Raw genomic sequence first — 12,571 nt, forward strand, 5'->3', positions numbered from 1 at the left:
TGCATTGTGCGACAGGATTATGACAGGCGTCGGTATCTTGACGCCTCTCATAAATCCCTAGGCGGCATTACTTCGTCGGGACTGTGAGCGGCGGACATCGTATATATATATATATATATATATATATATCCATATATATACACTGCATTGTAGGACTTACCCTGTAAGAAATTATACATCAATGCAAAGAAATTGAATTTTATATTTACATTGATTGTATTTTCAAAAATAATTGTTTAATTTTCGCCAAATGTTTTGTAAATGAACGACATCCAGTTGCTCTATAATCCACATGACATTTGTATTCATTTGTCTGCTGCAGATGACTCTGTTAATTAACCACAGACAGATTTTATCCAGAATTAGTAACTTCGCCACATCTGACAGCAGCAGGAACTGCACCCACATGCTGTGCCCTCACTTTTCACTGAACTTCTTCCCAGTAACAGAAGTGGTCATTTTTTTCCATGTAGAAAAATGTCCTACACAAATATGTCACTAGTTTTAGTTAATTCAGGGATAATTCTAATTAAAAACATTGTGTAGTAATGGACTAGGTAGATTTATAGTTTAAAAGCACAATATACAATGTATTCAGGGCTTCTACTACACATTTAACATATTAAATGGTATCCGAGTTATGTCAATGGGCCTTTAGTCTATGGTACTGGCAATTAAAGGGTACCTTACCCAGTGTCGGACTGAGACATGAAGGGCCCACCAGGGAATGCAGTGGTAGAGACCCAATCTTAAGGGGTGTGGTCAGCCACCACAGATGGAGATGGCCGACCGTTAGAGAAGTTATGCAAAGAACAGGGCTCCTTTATAAAGGATGGGAAGGGGATGGCAGGACCACCCACTTTGATTGGCAGGAGAATTAATCCTGGTGTAGTTTCCATAGAAAGAAAATTAAGCATCCAAGTATATCCATGATCCTGCTCCATCAATTATCTGAACTCTAGAGGAGAGGGTGGTGCACTCATACAATGGGGCCCACCAGGAATTTCCCCTGTACACCTGTGGGCCAGTCCGACCCTCTGTGGCTGCTGGCCACACCCCCTCTGGTGGATGACCACACCCCTTAAGTTTTGCCCCTACCAATGCATTTTTTTATGCTCCAGTCCCACACTGACTAGGAGTTTAAAACACACTGGGGAGATGTATGAAGCTCAGAAGTGGTATCAGCGCACGTTATGTGCACTGATACCGCTTCTCCCCGATGTGTGATCGGGGGTTGAGTGGTAAATGCAATTTAGTAAATTCATGTGATACTGTCATCTTCAGTGCTGCTATCTACAAGATAGGCTGGGCCATGTATGAATGGTCAAATCGCCTGACCGTTCGGCCCACTGTAGCTGTCGCTATTGACAGCTACAACCCGGCGCTGCCCTATTCCCACAGCAAGGACAGCGCTGTCCCTGCTGCGGCGGCAACCGGCTCCAGGCTGCATGCGGGGATCTTGAGATCCCGCGCATGCTCAGTGTAGCCGGCCGGGACAGAGACACAGGGCATCGGCACTAGGCTGATGCCCTGTGGTCTCTAGTAGGTAGCGCCAGAGGGAGGAGTTAACGCTCCCCCTCTCTGGCTGATGAATTTAGGAAATATCACATGGGTGTACTAACATCTGCATGCAGGGACAGAGCTTGTGATAAAGCTCTCTCCCTGTGAATCCCGTCCACACATCCCGTCACCAAAAACACCCCCCCCCCCCTATTTTTTAGTAAATCTGGGCAGATCACATTTCCCATTACATACAAGTATTAGGGTTCGGATTGCACTTTAGTAAATTCATGTGATACTAAAACCACCCCTAGAGCCGGCCCTGCTCAGGACGCTCCGGGCGGCACTGCATCTGTGATTCTGGATGCAAGGTGGCGATCCAGGCACCCTGCTAGCCAGATCTGTGCGGGCGCTCCACTCACCCACAGCTAGTTACGGCCCTGATATTATCATCACCACTAAGCTTGTGCAGTCTCTGAATGAGGCACATTCCTGTGCCTTGGCCGCATTTAGCAATGGACAATCAGATCTTCCTATCAGAGGCTGCCATCTTGATGCCACAAGCCAGGAGTTTACCCATATAACCTGGTGAGGGGAGTGAGCAATTAAAAAATAAAATGGACCCATACCTTTGACATCATGATGGTAAAATGCCCCCGCTCCTGCCACTCTGTTGTCCTGCCCACATTGGGGCAGTTAGAACGCATGTGTTGTTATCCTGCCATAGAAAATAAACACCAGGACTCCTTTACATTTGATAAATAATGTAACCTGGAAACAACAAATCCTACTTATTATAATACGTGAACTTTTCATAAACACTATTTTCTGGTTCAGCTGTATAGTCCCTAATAATTTCTATTCCACATATATTTTACTGCTGTCATTAATAATAATATGTCAAAATAAATGACTATAGAGCTTATATTTCTGCTTAATTACAGTAGGGTGGTTTCCATGTGGGGATGTGGGGTTCCCTTTAATTGCAGATTTGGTGACCCAGTAATAATAATGTTGGGATGGAAGCAGAGACCACAGGGCGCTCAGCACAGTCTTCCCTCAGCATCCGCTAAGTGGAAACTGATTTACGAAGCCGACAAGAACATGTATCCTGGTTCCCTGGGATATATTATGTATCTGTTATTGCTGGTTATTTATCACCACCATATTAGGCAACGCGGTGCAGGGGATATTTACAGTCTAATTTGCATTCCACTCACAGACCCATTCGGGTCCATTTTAGTCAGAAGCCAATAAACTGGACTTTGAGAGGAAACCACAAGTTATTATGATGTGGATGATGAAATATTCCCTGTACATCGCTGTGTAGTATGGGGAAGATATAGAAATAAACAATAAATATAGGTAACCCCCAGAAACACAGTGGAAAAAACATACAAACTACACACAAATGGGGTCCTGGTACTAACCACTGTGGGGCAGAATTGCACAGCACATGCTTCAAAAACGGCATCAGACAAGTGCGGACATTTCAACTACATCTACGTCCCATGGAACTGGTAACGGGGGGAGATGTACTAAGCTCTGAAAAGTGATAAAGTGCAGAGTGATAAACCAGCAGCCACTCAGCTCCTAACTGTCATGTTACAGGCTGTGTTTCAAAAGTGACAGTTGGGAGCTGATTGGCTGCTGGTTTATCACTCTCCAGTTTATCACTTTTCAGAGCTTAGTAGATCTGGACCAGTGGTGTTTCCAAGTAGGCAATGCTCAGTGAGGGTGTGTTCATACAAATGCGGGCTATGCAGGCCTGGAAGTAAGTGGTGATGACTTTAGGGGCAGTATGTTTTGCACCTAGTATCAGGCCAGGAGCACACACAGAGGCGGTTCTATCACCGTGTGTAGCATCCGGGCATCTCTGTACTTTCATTTGCTGGTGGCCCCGCTCCCAGGGCAGTCCTTACAACATTATAGGTCTTTAGCAGAGCAATGCTCTGTAGTCCTGACGATCAGACACCCACTGCCCCTCCCCATTGATAAAATCAGACCCCAGATCGGATGCTCAAATGCTTCCATCCCTTACTTAAAAAAGAGCAGACCCCAGATCTGACAATCCCCACTCCCATGCACCAATTAAAACAAATCAGATCCCAAATAAAAACAAACATAACTTGCCCCTTCTGCGGTCCCTCGCTGTCTCTCCACATGCTTCCATAAAGTGAATGGCTGTCAGCACTCTGATTGGTGGATAGCTCCAGCCAGGACATTAAGGATGCATTGTCATTTACACCAGGTCTGACCAGCGGCAGAAATCGCAAGTCTCCTCGCACGCAGAGGGCTCTCAGGCTGCGTATGCAATCGCAGTGGCTAATTTATGCATGCCAAAGCAATGTCTTCAAATGGACAGGCACGCCTGAATTTTTCCGACCACTCAACCCTCAGCACCCCCAAATGCTGACGTCCTGTCACTCACTCTGCAATGGATTCCTCCGCGCGTATGTAATGGCAGCGCACACGCAGTGCATCTTATGCGCAATGGCTAACAATCGCTCGATCTGCGTACATAGCTGCATTTGTGATCGCTGCTGAATCAGGCCCATAGTGCTTATTATATATCAATAGACCCTCTCTGAACTGTTTTGCATTCTCTCCCTTACAGGACGGGGAGACCCCCATCATATCAACATGCCGGAAGGAGTCCTGAAAGGAAGCAGAAAGCGACCAGGTGAACAAGGTGTGTTCTCTTTATTTTGTGATGCCTGTAGAGACTCGGGGGTCTATTTACTAAGCAGTGTTAGGAGACTGAGTGAAAAGTGATAAGAAAGTGATAAGGTGCCAGCCAATCAGCTCCCAACTGTCATTTTTCAAACACAGCCTGTGAGATGACAGTTAGGAGCTGATTGGCTGGCACCTTATCACTTCTTATCACTTTTCACTCAGTCTCCTAAGACTGCTTAGTAAGTAGACCCCTCTGTTTCTTTCTGGGGACATAAATAGAACTTATTAGCTTCCATATACACATATTCAAGGATCCACTTCATTGCAAGTCCCTCCAAAGCACTATACTACTACTAAGCTCACAGCCACCTTCTACTCAAGCACTAATCATATCTCCCAGCTATTAAATCGGTACATAGCGGGCAGCAGACATTAAACATGATTGGTAGAAGCTGACTGGTTACTATGGGCCATTTTTAGTGACTTTGTAGTCATCCTTTGCGGGAGCAGCTGGGAGAACTGCTGCTGCAGGTCGGTTCGGGAGGGGAGCGTAATTAGGCCCCGGCTCTTTCTTGGAAAAGCCCGCTCCTCGCAGGTCCGCGAGGAGGGGCGGGACTAAATGATGTAAATTGTCATTTAGCCCCGCCCTCTCCTCGCAGACCCGGAAATTCCCCATTAAATCTCCCCATCCTGCCTGCTTCACTAGGACGTGAGCGGGATGCAGGAGATCTGCCTACACTTCCAGGGGTGCGGGGGGGGGGCTACCCGAAAATAGGGAGCCTCCCACGACTTCCGGGAGTGTAGGCAAAGTATGCTATGGGCTACTTGTCGACTTCTTTGCTCTTTTCATACATCACCCCCTTTGTCTTAATGTTCAGAAAAACTGAGGTAACCCTTAGGTTTGGACATCGAAAACAGCGATACAGCAATATATCGAAAACATTGATCTTTGGGGTACGATATTAGTGCCATCTCACATAGATACATGAAGCCAGATCTATCAGCCACATCAATAATTTCCCTCCGATATCCAGTCCATCTGATTTCGCAGAATGCATTGCTTTGATAATGCAAAATATTGATTCTACCACAACGATGATTGGCTGTCATCGATATACTGGGTCCGATTATGCATCAATGCAAAATATTGATGCAGGACCCTACTTTGTCCATCCCTAGACTTAGGTCTTCTAAACTGGATTCCATCAGATGACTGCTCAGTGCAGGAGGTTTATACCCTCCTCAACTCACTGGTGCAGAACTCCGTGACCACTTATTATGTTTGATACACCGTCTATTCCATCGTAACATATCTGCCACCAAGCTAATATTTGTCCAAAGAATGTCTGTTATTATCTCATTATTTTAACCAGCAAAATGACCTTTTGTAGGAGCTTTTGTGACTTTGCTTTTTTTCAAAACACAGTTTTGATAGGAAAATGCAGCTTGCAGGGATATTACAGCTCCACGTGCAATGTTGCTTCCACTCTCTCCTTGATCTCCAATCCACAAGCACTGGGTGCTGGGAAGGAGGGTGATAGCCCAGATCTGTCAATCATCAGAGTAGTCACTTACTAGAGCTCCGGATATTGAGGGGGAAGAGCAGACAGCAAGGTGTGTTAATAGACCCATCTCTTTGTATAGTGCCCCGACATTTGTTCTTTACAGGAGGTCGTTCCACTTAGTCTTCCACTATTTCCACAAATTAGGGTTAACGAGATGTACCATATTTAAATATAAATTAAAAAGTCTTTTGAAGTAGACATAGGGCTGATCGGAACAAGCTACATGGTGTGGTGAGATATTGACGCTTCCAGGGGTATGAATTGCATTCAACCACATCCATTACCACCACCATCCTTAGCTCTACGTTTCCCTTGTATAATGACCTCCCTCCTCTTCTAGCTGCCCCCAGGCCTTCATCTGTCAGTTCTCTGAGTGGAATCGTAGCCGGGATGTCTGGCAGCTGTACCTCCGTTAATACTGTTTGTTCGGACAGCGACCGTCCAGTCAGTCTCAGCTCCTCCACCTCCTCAGCCTCCCTGCAAGACAGTCACAGTTCCTTTGGAAGCAATGGGACCCTTGGATCCTCACAATACTGCAGCCCTTCCTATCCCCAGCAAAATGGCAGTGACATTAGTCTTGACCTTATGCCTGTGGCCCAGCTGGAGAGGGAACACAAGGGGCTCTCTAATGATAGAGCTTTTCTGGCCTGTACATGGTCTCCTGTTTTGCGCAAAGCCAAGGATCCAAAGACCAAGCTTTCCCACGTGGACAGAGTCGTTCTAGAAATTCTGGAGACTGAGCAGGCCTACGTCAGAGATCTGAAGAGCATTGTAGAGGTGAGAGGACTGTGTGTGTGTGTGTGTGTGTGTGTGTCTCTCTCTACTAGTTTGTGTGTCTGTTCCATTCTTAAATATTGTGGTTGCAAGGCAAATGGTGGATATGGTCTATGGCAGTGGTTCTCAAACTCGGTCCTCAGGACCCCATACAGGTCACGTTTTCCAGGTCACTCAGCAGGAGCACAGGTGTTTTCATTACTCACTGACACATTTTAAAAGGTCCACAGGTGGTTATAATGATTTCACTTTTGATTCTGTGAAGAGACCTGGAAAAAATGCACTCTGTGGGCTCCTGAGGACCGAGTTTGAGAACCTGTGGTCTTTGATGTATTATCCATTTGCAGCCACGTTTGGAGCAAGATGCTTAGAGAACAGATACAGAATGATTTATAAGCTGACAGGACTGCTTTGCAAAAATTCATGTGGGTAACCGGTATCCATACACAGGGGTGAAGCCAGTAACGTTACACATGTCTTAGTTTGGTTTCTTGTATCATGCAGTCCTGAGATGGTTGAGAAGCTTTAGCTATCTGTAGACGTGTGGAGAGGTATTACTTTTTAACTGAGCTGAATTAAGATGTCAGGGTAACACTAGATAAAGTCTTTTTGCTGCATGGTTCGTTTCCAAATAAAAATCTTTTCAACTTGTTATGCATACAATGGTCTTATTGAAGATGACTGTAATTCTTGTCTTGGAGGGATGCTTCAAAATATAGTAGAGTAAGGACACAATTTAAGTATCATATTACTAATAACAAAAGTATATATAATTTGTATATCTAAAGGCCCCCATACACGGTGCGATTCAAAGTTGGTAAGATGAGTTGTACGATTGCCCTTGAAATTCTTCCCTTGAAATTTTTCAGAAGATGTGGTCAAATGGTGTACGACTGATCGTTACGATCATAGGATAAGATGCATAGAAGTGTATCACATGGTACTGAAAAGATCGTAGATCTCTCTGCAAAACCATCTGATCTGCGATCCAACTAGACGACGGCGGGGACGCGCATTGGGGTCGCAGAACACACAAAATACACCTATTTTCACACGATTGGTCTGTCCAACCTGTCGTAACTGGCCATATCGTGTAAAAAATCGTCCCGTGTATGGGCACCTTATTAGTTTAAGAGCAGAGAAAGATGGAAAATTCCAAAATAGTATAAATCTCATTTATTTACTTTCCTGCACTGAAAATATATGTTAGCAAAACTTTTTTTTAGTGATTTATATATAAATATCATCAGGTCTATTCATCAAGATGAGGCGATAACATAACAATGACTGTTTCTATGGAAGTTTATTGCAACAATGGAAAATCTCGTATTACCACAATTTACCAATAAAATGTCACAGGACAGCTGAGTGAAACTCAACTGCCTAGGGTACTCGCCGTCAGTGGCAAGAGGTTATGGTTTCACCAGCCAGTCCATACTTTGCTGGTTTACACATGCACTAGTGGTTGGAAGGCCGAACTTGGGCTTCCAGTTCCATATATACGTATTTTTTTATTTATTTAAACAAATAAATACATTTCTGTGCGGTACCCATGCTATTGCCATCCACAGATAAGAAGGCAATGCAATCTTTTCTAAATGAGCTTCCCCAATAATGGATTATGTATGTAGACTGGCTCTAGAGAAGCCTTTATTTTGGTTCCCTGGTGTTTTAGGAAGAAAATCTTCTACGGGGACATTGTTTAAATTTTTTATCCCTGAATGGCTGAGATGATTTGCAAATGATTGTTATCAATGCTTCTACTGCCTTATATAAACTTAAATAAACATGTATAAACTTTTTCCCAATCTATCTGTGTGTGAGTTGGCGATTTCAGCTGACAAATCAATTTCATTTAGATAGTTGTAGTTTTAAGTCTGCCATCGTCAGTCATTTCCCTATTTACAATAATAGTGTTGTAGTTCTCTGTAAGGGGTCTATTTACTAAGCTGTGTTAGGAGATAAAGTGAACGGTGATAAGGTACCACCCAATCAGCTCCTAACTGCCACTTTTCAAACACAGCCTGTGACATGGCAGTTAGGAGCTGATTGGCTGGTACCTTATCACTGTTCACTTTATCTCCTAACAAAGCTTAGTCAATAGACCCCTAAAACTGTTAATAGTTAGGACGCTGTGTCACTGGTGCGTTTCATGTGGAGTGAAACGCGCTAGTAGGACACCATTCTAACTACTAACAGTTTTACAGTACAAATCACAGAGTTGAATCTCTCCAAATGAAAATAAATTAATGAATGAATAAATACTAGGGGTCTCACATGAGTACTGTAACAACAGAAATGTTTTGCTTTTTTTTGACAGCTGCATTTTGGACAAGTATCTGCCATTGAAATACATTATAATTGAGCAGACACATTATAATTGTCACACATTCAATCGCTCATTATAAACAGTGAGATTTAAAAGCAAAAGCATTTTTGCAAAGCAATAAAGACGCTCTAAAAATGATCACATATGAAACTGGGAAAGTGCCAGTTGACCTCTTGTGCCATAGAGAACCTGGTGATCTCACATCGTGTTTTCAGCTGTAAAGCAGAGCTGTTGCTCATTTGCAGTCTGAATGCTTGAATTAGTCATTTACTGACTAATCATCACCAGACTTCTCGGCTTTCCAGGTACACAGGGCTGGAGAATGGCAAACCACCACGTTGCCTGCATGTGTCCCAGCCAAAACAATAATAAAGCAATAATTCATGTCTGGCCTACCGCCACCTAGATCCAGTCGGATTTCATTAGCGGTTTATGTTGTCTGATTTACACCATGCTGATTGGTGATACAGTCGGGTGACACGCGTGTGCAGGGTGTTGCGGGAGTCACTTCCACTTTTCCTCTAGGAATAAGACAGTAAGTGACGGATGGGGGGTCCAGCTGTCCATGCCATAGAGCTGTATTATTAGATCAGAGGCAGCTGTGCCCCCATATTCCTCATAGCTAGGATTTCTGTACAGGAGAATGGCGCGGGTGCTTCCATACTCTGCAGTGGGTATTCTGAGATCTTCTGCACCCAACTATCTGCTAACGTATCACTACAGGAAGGAATTCTCACCCTGGCATGATCAGTAGATGCCTTGTTCTAACTCTCAATGAATCATCCAAGGCTAATGTGCAAATACTCTTCATCTTAGTTCTGAGTAAAGGCTGCCGTGCTGGGTTTGATGAAGGTGACAGACCAGTCACACAACGGATCACTTGCACAGTTAATATATTTAAATGGACAATATGTATAACGAAAATATTTTCAAGGGGGCACAGAATAATTGGTAACTCAGGGTTTGGCAAACCTTTTGTTACCCATATGAGAGTAAGGGCTCCATTTACAAACGAGTTTTTGTCTTTAAAACTCCTTTTATGTGAAATTTAACATATTACTGTATTTATTGTCGCTGATAGCGCTTTTAAGCAGCACTTTTTCAGTACCTCGCACCCTCATAGCAGATGGCAAGAGTTTGCTATTTATTAACGAGCGCTATTTGTCTCGTTTATTTAAACTCGTCTCCTCATAGCCGCTATTAAACAGCGGGACGGCGGTGTGTGCCCAGCGCAAGGCCGTAATTAGGGTAGTGCGACCAGTGCCATGGCACAGGGCACCGCAGGGCAGGGGGCGCTGTTTGGGTCTGTCAATTTTCCTGTTTATTATCATTCTCACTTGTAGCTTCCTCTTCTTTTATCCCCAGCATCTCCTGCCTCCACTCTTTCTTCCCCATGAGGCCATGGCCCTTTTTCAGGTGCACTATCTTATGTGCTTTTTTAAAAAAAAATGGGGGGGGGGAGGGGCTAATGCTCTCTCTGGCACAAGGCGCCAAAAAGTCTTGTTACGGTTCTCCCCGGCACCCGGAAGTATGCCCAGCATTGTCCCAGCTGCTTTGGAAACCAGCCTTCTGCTCGTCCTCCTTCTAAAATGGCCCCCGGTCACAATCTCCGCGGCGTCCAAGGAGTTAGACAGCGCATGTGTAATAGTATTCTCTTCAGTGCGCATGAGCCTGACTCAAGTTAAAAAAAAAAATTATGGTCAGCGCTATATACATATGTAAAATAGCGCTGATATGACTCGACTTCATTAACGCTAACACCGGACCGGGGTATTATTAAATACTGATGGCAAAATTAAAAATACCACAGAAATTGAAAAAGATAATTAGCACTATGATACTGACTCGTTTGTAAATGGAGCCCTAAATGCGTACACGTACCCCCAAATGTGCATTGGTTTATAGTACCACATTTGCTGATTTTACACAATTGGTTTCACCCACTGCTCCTTTGTGTGGTCCAACTTCAGGGAGATTACCAGACTCCAGAAGAGTCAGGGCCTGATTCAGACCCACTCGCGAGCGCTAAGCGCTCACAAGCGGGTCGATGTTGGCCCAGTGCGCATGCGCACGAGGGAGCCGGCTCCGTCGTGCGCATGCGTGAGACCCAGATAGCGACGGCCAAGCCGTCGCTCCGGGTCTCGCTACAAAGAGGGCGTGCTGTCGATGGTGAGTGACAGCACGCCCCCTTTGGTGGACGTACCGGGGGCGTTGCTGCCCAGACGGAGGCCTACCGTCTGGGGCAGGCCCCACTGACATCACTAGTGATGTCAGTGGGAGTGCTTTTGGCTCTGATAGAGCCATAAGCACTCCAGGGCTTGTGGCCACGAGACCCTACCGCAAGGGTTTCGTCGCAAACCCGATGGTCGCGGTGGTTTTGACCATCGCGACCATCATTTTGGCCGCTCGCTATAGCTGTGGGTGGTCACCCACAGCTATGAGAGCGGCCAGGAGGCCGCTCTTATTTTCAGAGGGACGGCCCTGATTCAGAGCGAGCGCTCTGTCAGAGCGTCCGGCTCTGAATCAGGGCCTCAGTGAGTATTGGTTGTGAGGGACGCCCCTTAAAGTATATAAATGTATTTAAAGTACCCTGTTGTGTGTGTTTAATATATACCAAGACACCTCTTAGGTATTTAGGGGCCAATTCATCAACGTGAGCCCCTGGCAATTAAGCATCTAACTCGCCGCAAGATGTGGTGGTGGATCAGCAGACCCTCCGACATTGCCCATTCCATTAGGTACAAAATGCTCTGCTCCTGGACTTCCTTCTTAATTTATGATTGAAGCCACCAGTGCTGAGACACCCTTCTCATGAAATAAATAGCTCAACACAGGTGGCTGCAATCATAAATTAGGTGGGAAGTCGAGGAGCAGAGCAGTTTGTACCTGATGGAATGGGTCATGTTGGAGGGTCTGGATCAGGGGCATCTTTAGAGAGGAGGGGTCTCATGTGCATCCCCCGTCACGGGTCTTCTCCTCTCACTTCGGCAGCCGACTGACGCGGCTGGCTAGCCACCGCAGAATCAATAGACTCTGTGCACTAGAGTGTGCCCGGAGTCTATTGCGCATGCGCAGATCGCCGGGGAAATTGCGCGGTGCCATTTTCCCGGCAATTTCCTCACAGCGCATGCACAAAATACCGGAAAAATTGCCACGGCGGCCATTTTTTGGCGTTTGAGCAGCGCTGGGAGACCCGACGAAGGACATCGGAGAGATAAGTTATACATAATATGAGTGCAGGGTGTGCGGTGCGTGGACCCGAGGGCACGTGTGCACCGCACACCCTGCACCCATTATAGATACGCCCCTGCGGCGGACACATAATTACCAGAACAAATCAGTATTGCTCCGGTGTGGGGACAGTTGCCCCAAAAAACAGATGTCCCTCGCGATCCCTTAACACCGCTACCAAAGTAGCAGTTTTTCTTACCGGACTGAGCTGGCCTTCTGAGCATGCGCCATAGGTGGCGGTGTGCAGAGGCGGTGTCGGGATCTACTTGGATCCCTCTTCTCAATCTCAGAAGGGCGCTGGGACTCAGCGACATCTGAAGAGAGCAAGCAAAGTACGAAAACTTTTAGTTTTTGTTGTTTGCTGAAAATTAGGCAGCCCTTTCGGGTCCCTAATAATGGATGGGCCCGTTAGGCCTATTAGTGATGGTGAAGAGGCCCTTTAATGGGAATCGGTATGTTATACCACCGAACCTAAGTCTGGTAGATGAAATACCGA

General features: G+C 45.5%; 1 protein-coding gene across 3 annotated transcripts in view; it reads left to right on the forward strand.

Annotated features, from left to right (window-relative positions):
• Window positions 1–12,571, forward strand: part of LOC148453443 (uncharacterized) — a 99,905-nt gene that overhangs the window by 47,456 nt on the left and 39,878 nt on the right. For 2 of the 3 annotated variants that reach the window (XM_088462100.1, XM_088462101.1), the window contains 2 exons: window positions 4,118–4,192; window positions 6,082–6,518. In XM_088462100.1, coding sequence (XP_088318226.1) covers window positions 4,144–4,192; window positions 6,082–6,518 — 486 coding nt within the window. In that variant the 5' untranslated portion in view covers window positions 4,118–4,143. The remainder of the gene's footprint in view (window positions 1–4,117; window positions 4,193–6,081; window positions 6,519–12,571) is intronic. The other variant, XM_088462102.1, reaches the window with a different exon arrangement.

Source organism: Taudactylus pleione, unplaced genomic scaffold (genome assembly GCF_031769625.1).
Source record: "Taudactylus pleione unplaced genomic scaffold, aTauple2 ptg001150l, whole genome shotgun sequence".
In the NCBI taxonomy this organism is placed as follows: Eukaryota; Metazoa; Chordata; class Amphibia; order Anura; family Myobatrachidae; genus Taudactylus; species Taudactylus pleione.